Below are 10,735 nucleotides of genomic sequence, written 5' to 3'. Positions count from 1 at the left end.
GGAGAAAAATCACTTGTATAATATTTAGTATTATATTTGGGTTCACACTAGAAATATTTTATTTTAAATTTTTCACTATTTATAATTTTAGACTTTTTTTTACATTTAAAAAAAAAACGTTTTGAACATATCGATGCAAAGATCTCCGCTATTCTGAGACCCTCACAGTATTCCAGTCCCTTTTCAAAACTCATCTCTTCTCCTATTGTCTACTCATAGCCCCCGCCCATCAATCCATGCCGGTTGATCAAGTTTGATAGTCCCATCCCCCCCACCCTGACCTTCCCTTATTTTGTAAAGCGATTTTGAGTCCTTGAAAAGCCCAATACAAATATAATGTGTTATTATTATACTGACACGTATCAGATCTGGCTGTGTGCAATAATCTGCCTGAGAGGTGTCACTTGTGATGTCGACATTTTAATTTAAAATTTGAATGGCATGATATCCAAAACATGTTTTTTGAGGAATAACTGGAATATGAAATGATAAAAAAATGTAATTACAACAAAACCACCTCACCGGGTCAAAAAAGACCCACAATGCATCTAAGGGTTAAAAAGTGGGCTTATTAACACATGAATACTACTGCGTAATATAATTTTACATTTATAGTTAAGAAGTACAATATAAGACAAGCACAAGTTTCATTTGTGGGCCATCTCTATACTGTACAATTCCAAGCTTTTTTCTAAATGTTTGTGTTACTGATAGAGACGTACACAGGTGGATGTAAAAGGCGCCCCATTGCTGGGAGCTGGCGTGGAAGTTTCCGCCCTCCACGTGAAGGTAGCGCGTGCTGACTGTTTGGGACCGGAGCCGGTTGAAGAGCGCCACCTTGGTCCCTGATGCGATGCACACTGTGGAGAAACCAAAAGAAAAAAACACACAGACTGGAAGGTTACATAACGGCAAAAAAATGACCTCTTGCAGCGATAACAGTGTGGGAATCTGACCAGAGGTGATGTGTCACTACAGTTGTGTTAACATGTGACAGAACTGGGTTACTGGACACTCAAGTGAAGCTACAGCGCCCTCTAGTGGTGACACATCATAAGAATAGTGATATAAAATTACATAGGAAAACACAAACATTTTAGTAAATAAATTAGGCACATTTGTATTCTTTAAACTTCACGTTCAGCTATACAAATAGTTTTTGCAATTACATTTTTTTTTTGGTTATTATTTATACACTGCCATAGGTTCACTCTGAGACGTTGTATTAGAATGTGTTTAATGCATAAAATCAATAAATAAATGTATGCATACAGTGCAATACATACATCAATTTAAAAAAGGGAATGAAAGTAGAAAAATAACATAATTGAAAGTAAAATGTGTCAACAATATCAAAAGACTGAAAAGTGCAACTGTTAAAGTAAATACCTTTTTGTAAAAATAAATGTGCTTTTATATATTTAACGTGCGTCCTTTTTATGTGTCTCTAACCTAAACAAAATCATTTGAAATCGAAAGTTCAGACCCGATCTTCCAGTTTCACAAGTCAGTGAAAGTGCTTACACCCACGTCTATCAAATGTCATCAGTGTCCCCGGCACAGACAAGAGACAAACGTGGGTGTGTGTGTGTGTATGTGTGTGTGACAAACAAGCAGAAACTCACGGTCAGCGTTCTTTAGGGACTGCTTCTTTTTGGAGGGCTTGGAGATGACTTTGATCCTCTTGCTGAGGAAGACGCCGATGTCAGTGCTGTTGCCGTAGAACATCTTGACAGACAACATGAAGTGCTTTCTCTTGTCGGAGTCGGATATGTACAAGGTTTTGGCTGTGCAATAATTCTGGGTGGACAAGGAGGGGAAGATACATCAGAATGCATTAGATCTTTTATTCTTTAGCGGCAAAGGATGTTTTCTGTGCAGCATGTCTTGGCAAAGATATACAGAAAAGTGACACGAGAACACAGCTCACATTCCATTTATTCTTTAAGTGATGAGTTACCATGTCACCGGTTACATATTTCCCCGCTGACAACAGAAAATGGAAGGAATTTAACCCTGAGAAGCAGTGAAGGCGACTAAGTATTATTACTGGAGGTAAAGTATGTAGGTATGTCAGCTTCAAGTGCATTTCCGTGAGTGACACATGATGTAACGTACCTTTCCCTCTAAGTTAAGCTGTTGCATTTCTTGGTCGCTGTTGCCGATGCCGATGAAGGCGCAGGGCTGCGACTCCTGCTCGGAGCAGCCGTCCCGCTCCATCTGCTCCTTCTTTTTCTTCCAGCCGCTGCCCATCAGGTACACGCAGGGAGGAGGGCAGAAGAACCTGGACACAAGCATAAATATTTAAGATTATTGAGCACACATGAAAGATGCACTGTTTTATCAATAATCTGGCTTTCAAAATTAATATCTTAATGTATATATAGACACATTTTTATATGTAAAAAAACAGTTGACACTATACTTCTTTTGTGAATATATATATTTTTATTTTATCTTTAATTCCATTGTTAATGTCAATATTTGTATGTTTGAATTTTATTTTATATTCGTATTTTTAAACATTTTATTTGAGTCTAAAATGGAGCAACTGTCACAAATATTTTTCCCACTGAGGAGCGGATGTTTGTCACATTTCTTTACTTGGATAACAAATAATTCAGCCTGTTTCTTTAAATATTGTTATGTTTGTAATCAGTCTGCCTGGATGAAAAAGATAAAAGAAATTCTCCATGAATTGTAAACATCATTTGTCCAAAAGAAAGACTTTAAAACCACTTTAAATAGAACAAACTGGCATTATGCATCTCCCCATTTACACCAGAAGAGGGCAGACCTGTGCTAAGCATCAACAAGACCGTCAGAAACCTTTGTCGACACATTGTTAAGTACAATTCAACTAAGCACTCTTTCCTAAAGCTGTCAAGCCTCATTTAGCAGATGTGAACATGAGCAATCAAGCATGAAACTGATCTTGTGAAATAAAAAAAATACTTTTCAAGAAAAAAGGTAACTTGTTTTCCCCCCATGTCAGGAGTCTACATGCCCTCGAATCCCTTACAACTCAATTCAGAAGAATGACAACGTAAGCCCTATCGAATGTCTTATCACAGAACCAGCAGAACTTCAAGTAAATTCATGTGCGTCACTGTGAAACTGGAAAGCAACCTGTTTCGCAACACCGCTGTCTGTCTCCGTGGGTGTTTGTCTACTTTCACCTCCTATAAAAAGCGCAGACAGAAACGGAGACGGCATATTTGAATTTGTGTTGCACCCACTTTCTTAGACTCCCTTGATTCTGTACATGCACAAGTCATCAGAGGTGTGCAGAACATGAACATTGTGGTGTTTCTGCGAGCCAAAGGATGTTGAAACAGACTAATTTAACCCCTGCGTCTTTGAGCAACACATAATCCGGTAATATTGACACCAAACTTGGACAAATGAGTGAGACAGGAGTGTTTGAATCCTGACATTTGCCTTGCTTTAACTAGACAAGACAGCTAGGATTTATCGGAGGAATCTGAGTCTGGATCTCTTTCCCCCGATGTTGCTCCAACTCTCTCAGGTGTCTTAGATTTGGCCTGCAAACAGCTGATTTGCCCCAGAGATACGCCTGATGAGATCGCAAGCAGTGCTACATCGCGGCCAAGAAAACAGGCAGAGGACAGAGGGCTGAAGAGAGTTGCATAATGAGCGAGAAAGAAAGAGTGGGGGGGAAGGGGAAAGCTATAGAAGGTTTGAGAGTGAGAGGTAAAAAGGTGAGAGCAGAGTTACAGGAAGAGGATGATGAGTTAAAGAGAGAGGCAAAACTGAAGCATGGAAATTACAACAAAAAAGAGCAACAGGTCCTTGAACCTTACACCTAAATGCCACTGGTACACCCCCCCCCCCGGAGCCTTTTATCTATTCCCTTTGCCCCTGCGTCCCTTCCTTCCGCCTTCACCTGAACGTGGCCTCACACCGGAGGTCGCCTCTCGTTTCCTCCTCTGAACTCTCGCAGGTCAGAAAGGTTGAGGTACCCACGATGCACCGAGGCCAGCAGGAACGTGTGTTTTTCATTCACTCCATTAGCCCGATTCCCCTCGAGTGACACACGCTACCTCTCCATAAATCCCTCGCAACAAAAAGGGGGCCAAGTTTGTGTTGCGTGACATGTGACTAATAACTCCCTTTTAGCCGATTGCAATCAGCGCACTCAGCGATAGGTCGGGGTGTATAAAGGTTTTTTAAACACCATGTTGACACATCGACACACGTGGCTTTTTACTCGTTATTTGGAGCACACAACAACAAGGAATCAGAATTAGAGTAAGGGCTACATTTGTTAATAAAAAACTGTCTTTTTCACTTAAATTGTTTGACATGTTTTCTAATGCTGTGTCTTAGCCTATCTTTCCATTAAGACAGGAAACAGCCACCCAGCTCCCAACTACACTTCAGTTGTTTCAAAGATTCATCAAACAAGACATAACGTGTCAATACGCGAGCTTTGAAGATGCTGGTAGGTGTGATTTAGTTGCCTATTATTGCCAAGAAACTGTCTGGCAGCAATAGCTTTAGATTTACCGAACAGACGTGAAAGTGTTATCGATCTTCTTATCTAACTTTCAGCAAGAAAGCGAATCTGCATATTTAATAAAAAAAGGATTACTTGGGAGACGGGAAAAAATAAATCAGCTAAATAATATGAAGTTAATAGTACACCAGAGAGTGAGCTACAGAGATTGCAAATAATGACGAAATCGGGGGAATTTTCCATTTTCAAAAACCTTCACGGCTTTATTATTTAATTTTTTCATATCCAACAACTTCTTATGATGATTACCATGCCTGTGGAAACCTTGATATAAGAAAAACTGCTGTAGTATTTCACTCACCTTTTCTCATTGCCATAGGATTTCTGTGCAACTTTTGCGTGCAGGATCATGACAGTTTGGTCACCTCGCTCCTTCAGGTAATTCCTCATCGCTTCTCTGCAAGAGGAAAGGGGAAGACGGGGGGAAAAGAGGGAGGAATGTTCATTAAAAGCCAATTTTTTTTGATCCAGCAGATGAGATGAAGCGATATTGGACGTGTTCAAACTGAAAACTGAAACAGAGGGATGCCTCAGGGGTCGATGTTTGGGTCACTGTATTTCGTCAAGCGGGTTTTGAGCGCTTAAGTGTAGACATAAAAAAAATAAAGAGTGTGAAGTATGGAATGAGAACATACAGAGACACACATGCATTACACTCGCTGTGACCTCTGGAAAGCCTTCAGAGACTGCACAGCCTGCTAGCCAAAAAAAGCTATGTTCTCCCCCAGCTGGGTCCGTTTGAGTTGAAGAGGGGGGAGGCTGTTACGTTAATGACCGGCTCAGAGGGACAGTGAGGAGCATGGGGGAGAAAAGGGGGGGACCAGGAGGAAGAAGAGCAGAGGCTTGTGGGGAGGGAGGTAAAGAGCGAAGAAGGAAAAAGAAAAACACCAGAGCTGAAACCCCCCCCCCCACAAAAAAACAACAGCGCTGAGCTCACCAGCAAAGATTCCTCATCTTGTGTCAAAATGTTGCAAGGGGCCATGCTCCAATTGCTTCTATCAACTCCAAAACCCACCCCCACACTTACTTTACACAAACAAGCCTGGAAATAATTTTTTGCATTTGGGAGACCGGTGGAGCTTAAGCTGGCCTGAACAGCAAAGGGTCAAAGATCGGGCTTAAAAGCGCAATTAAGAGTCATCACATTTTTCCATTTTAAAAGGTTATCTCAAGTGTCAAGAGGAACTCTGGATGAGTTTGTAAGGAACTGGTCCCCAATTGCCCCTTACATGAAAGAGGATATTGGTTATAACCTTATATATACACAGTATGGTTATAACTACGGGCATTCATATAACAGCATAAATACTCACTAGGTTGTTACTGATTTTTAGTTGTTTTCTCCTCGTCTGTTTTTGTTTTGTGGGTTTTACTATGTTTTTGGTATTGTATCACCTTGTAACTGCTGAAGAAAAGAGGCATCACACAGACGGACATTAACACACACCGACCCACATGCACAGATGTCAGTGACACCTGACACGCCGGGTTGCTCGCAGGGCTTCCCACTCACTCACAGCTTTCCACTCTGCCACGCAATACTCGGCCGCACGTTTGGGTTAGACGGGGCCTTTGTTATGAAAAGCAAGGGGCCCCTCACAGTGTGTGTGTGTGTGTGTGTGTGTGTGTGTGTGTGTGTGTGTGTGTGTGTGTGTGTGTGTGTGTGTGTGTGTGTGTGTGTGTGTGTAAGAAAGGGTACGGATGAGGAGGAGGAAGGCTGAGCGGGATTTTGGCTTATCCGTTTCATAATGGACGGGGGAACGTTTTATTTCTCGCCTTGCCGGTCATGATACAATTGTTTTTCGAGGTAAAACGAAGCATTTTTTGTCTTCCAGCAACACAAACCTACGCTCTGATTATTCTGTGTTATCTACCGATCGCCAGCAACTGAAAATGACGGAGGTACAATCTTAGAATTCCATTTAAACGATTTGATGCAGCCTGATACCATTTACATACCACATGGGAAACATTACTTTCTTTTCCTAAATCAAGCCCAAGTGCACATGACTGGAGCTTTTCAAAAGTTTGATTAAAACATATCCAACTTACTTACACGTTGAGCTTCACCTTCTCTGATGTTTACATTAAATGACATAGCCTTCCTCGGGGGCTGAAATGAACGATGCATTCACTAGTCTCGTACTCAGATACTCTTATGAGTGATTATATGGAGAATATAGTCCAACTCTGCTGATGTCAGGCCTGCAGGCCACATGTCACCGGACACCTCTGCTGATACCTATGACCTGCGAGACTTGCAGGAAGGGTGACATCACAGATAAAACAACACAAACACATTGTGGCTGAATGGTATGCCGCTTAACCATTAGGGCACCTTGACACAGTTATTTAAAGAAGGAATACATGTACTTGTTCCAGATTATATCGTAGTTTTGAGAGATTCTGTCAAACAAAACCATAAGTGTGAAGGCAGCACTTTTTTTGATATAGGGAGGTAAAGTGTATTTTTCAGTGTTTACTTGCAATAAATCCTTCTACTCGCACTCGATAAGCGCAGAGCTCCGCCAAGGCCGACGGTGCATCAACATGCTCCTAGGATTATCAAATGATCAGGATGGGAAGTTGCTCGTCTGCCTTCAGTGGGTTCATAAGCTTAAGGTCATATTGGGGAAACAACAGGGACACTATAAAGAATGAGCTCTATTTATCTTGTTGGGGAACAATAATTCTGACAACACCTGAGTGATTTGGATCCTCTCCAAAACATGCTATTCTTCAGCCCAGAATACACCCGCCTAACAGGTTTGTGCTGACAGCCAAACAACAACAGTTTGGCTGCGGTACTTAATCCAGACAATAGCGAAAGATTAAATCAATATCGAAATTCTAATTTGGCTTTATATACAAACAATCCTATTGTGCTATAACTAAACTGCCTTGCTCCAATTGGAACCTTGTTGTCCAATTCCACCAACAAGCTAAAAGTTGAATCAGCCACAAACCTCTGGCTCTTTAATCAATGTCATCTTATATTTGGGAGAGTAAATATTCAAATACATTGCCGCATAGTTATGGTATGACACCAGAAGTTAATGTTGGGGATGTTTCGTGCGACAGCCCTGACTTGTGGTTAACACAGTTTCACTGCTCACCAAACCGTTCCAGACCGCTGCGGCTAAAATTCCCCCCGTCAAGACAGAAATGCTTCAATAAAAGATTAGCTTTCATTCACAGTGGTTCCTCGTGTATTGTCATCTGTTATGCCTCGCTTTCCACTTCACAGCTACCCCTAAATAACCTCCATATAGATAGCAAAGATGCCCCGCATGTGGCAACACTCAGATGAAACTGAATATCCTGGGATAGAATAAATAACATAAACCCATCTTTACAAACTAGTGTTGTGCAGCCAGGCATTGTTCAAACCCACAGCATTTAAGATGCGATTTTAGTGGGGGAGCCAAGGTTTACAAACATATCAAATATGCCAAAATGTGTATAAAATGATGCACTGAAAATATTTCCATCTGATATAAAGTTGCAGAAATCAAGGCTTTGAATATGACATGTCGTACAAATGGAGAAGTGGGGAAATTCGGGGTGGAATAAAGACCTGAAGAGATCAAAAGCATCCGCACAAGTAGGGGAAAACACTCACTCAAATAGGAAATAATGACAATGACACACCCAAGAATGAAAATGCAGATGAGTAGGGAAGTAGATGGTAGTCGAAATGACAGTATAACAATTCAAAGTATTTAAACTATGTCGACATCGATTGCCCTTTTAATAACAAGCACTTCTAGGAACATTACGTACCACATATTTTAAACTCCATTAATAGCTATGCCTCGGTAGTAACTAGCTAGTCAAAAGTTATTCAGGAAAGTGCTACAAAACTTAAAGAGAAAGGAAAAGGGAAATGGTTTGGACAAAAGATATTTATAAAAAAGATTTGAAGAAGGGACAGAAAGAAAGCAAGATGGAGGTTTCTTTCTAAGGGGAAGGAGAAGTGAGAAAGACAGTGACCAGCTCAACTTCCTATGAAAGAGCAGCTTGCAGACACACACATAATGACTACAATCCACAGTACAGTGTGTACAAAAGGAACATCCAAAACATTCAATACAAAACCAACAAGAGGGAGATGAAGAAAAGAGGGAGTGCAAACTGGGAAATCAATGCTCTATTTCATCCGATTTCATCAGACAGGAAGTTAGGGTACTGGGCATTTCAATACTAACTGAAGCACATTCATATGCTGCATGAAAAGTAGCACAAGTGATGACAAAGCAGCCGTGCATCTAAGCAACAAAAAACAAACATCTGCAGCCGATGCAACCCAGGCAGATTTGTCGTGTAGACGGTTGCTGTTTACCTGCCCGTTACAATCAACTAACGTTATTTAGGTCACATGCGACATGCAAGTAAAACAAGCTGAACAAACACAACACAGGGACAAACAACCACCAAAATGTGCTAAAGAGAAAAAGAGGTGATATGGAGGGAGGGAGGAAGATATACATTTAAAAAAAGGAAATGCGGCCAAAGTGAGACAAATGCGGCTGACAGATTTACCAGAAAAGTCACGTATTTAACAGCAGGCACTACAGGGGTGTGTGTGTGTGTGTGTGTGTGTGTGTGTGTGTGTGTGTGTGTGTGTGTGTGTGTGTGTGTGTGTGTGTGTGTGTGTCGAGGGGCTAGGTTAAGCTAGGCTACAGATGCAGCAGAGCAGACGGGCATCTGTCCCGTACATCTGCCACAGCGTCTACAGCAGAGTGGTCCTGTCACAAGACCCCCTGTGAACGAACACACACACGAACACACACACACACACACGGGGGGGCATACTAATAGACACGCACTGTGTGAAATATCTTAATTAAGATGATGCAATTAACGTGCGCCCTTGCGAATCACCAAAGGTAGGTTGCACACATCCGTCCGTAGTGTCAGGCTTGGGTTGAGAAACATTAACACTCCTTTTTGAATCGTCTCTCCCATTTGTGAGTCTGGGAGCGTAGTGACCTACAGACAAGTGCTTTTTCAACGTCTGATGTGTGACCTCCAGAAGGCCCTTGTGAGCCTCTAAAATAGTGATAGGAAGTTTGCTAAAAACGACAAGATCTAGCAAAAGCTTGAGCTCGAAACAAGGAAACAGATTAACAGCCTCCAGCATCAACAAGGGGAAAACTAATGTTTATTGTTTGTATACGAGGAGCGCCGAATGGAAAAGGGAAATTATTACAGGAGAAAACATTTTAAAGAGTGCGACTGCAGACCAAACAATAGCCTGGGTCAAATTAACGATCGTCGGAGTTTAATTTTAGAGTGAATTGTGTTCTTTTTGACATAGAAGAGGATGAATAAAGGCGTTTTTTTTCCTTCTATGTAGCGTTTCCATGTGAGACGATGGATTCTGCAGAGCTGTTGTTCGGGAGAATAAGCCCTTGAAGGGGCGGCTCCCCCTCACAGAGGAGGCAGCTTATCCAGCCTGTACGCTCATGTGTTGTGTCTGTTTGTGTGTATCTATCTGAATCCAAGACGTGTGTGTGTGTGTGTGTGTGTGTGTGTGTGTGTGTGTGTGTGTGTGTGTGTGTGTGTGTGTGTGTGTGTGTGTGTGTATTGTATTTCCAGTCGAGTAGCCTTCCTAAAAAGCCCCTGCAGGACGGGGCTGTATTTTAGCTGTCTGTGCGGCTGCCTGAGAGAAAATAAGTGGTGACACGAGGAGCCAGAGACAAACACGAAGAAAGCGACACACGTTGTGTTTTAAAGCTTTAGGCCGCTGGGTAAAGAGTGTTTTGTGTCCGTCATATTTCTGGCCATCCAAACCATCACACAAACGGAGGGGCCGATGCAAGCCAGCGCACTGGCAGCACATGAATGAAGAGGGGGGACACATCAAAAGGTGCTGGGGCCCTTTTTTTCCCAAAACCATGCTCGGCTGTTCCAGGCCATACGCAACCCTTCAATTTCCCCGCTGAGTGCCACTCGCAAAAGACGAGCACACACACACATAAACACGCAGGCAAACCCTATGCCCGATCCCAGTAACAAAGAGAAACACCAGCAGGCAAACAAGCACACACACACACACACACACACACACACACACACACACACACACACACACACACACACACACACACACACACACACACACACACACACACACACACACACTACACACTACGACACACTACGACACACGACACTACACACGACTAACTA

The 10,735-nt window shown here is 42.1% G+C and overlaps 1 protein-coding gene across 1 annotated transcript in view; it reads right to left on the bottom strand.

Moving 5' to 3' along the window:
* The window catches only part of LOC104966003 (recombining binding protein suppressor of hairless-like), a 40,297-nt gene that overhangs the window by 2,647 nt on the left and 26,915 nt on the right, over window positions 1–10,735 (bottom strand). Inside the window, exons 3-6 of the mRNA XM_010795135.1 lie at window positions 4,842–4,937; window positions 2,119–2,284; window positions 1,626–1,800; window positions 709–860 (exon numbers count right to left, since the gene is read on the bottom strand). Coding sequence (XP_010793437.1) covers window positions 709–860; window positions 1,626–1,800; window positions 2,119–2,284; window positions 4,842–4,937 — 589 coding nt within the window. The remainder of the gene's footprint in view (window positions 1–708; window positions 861–1,625; window positions 1,801–2,118; window positions 2,285–4,841; window positions 4,938–10,735) is intronic.

This window comes from Notothenia coriiceps, unplaced genomic scaffold (genome assembly GCF_000735185.1).
Source record: "Notothenia coriiceps isolate Sejong01 unplaced genomic scaffold, NC01 NC01_scaffold00000288, whole genome shotgun sequence".
NCBI lineage: Eukaryota > Metazoa > Chordata > Actinopteri > Perciformes > Nototheniidae > Notothenia > Notothenia coriiceps.
Note: the sequence above shows the minus strand (reverse complement) of the source record. Positions and strands in the feature narration are given on the sequence as shown.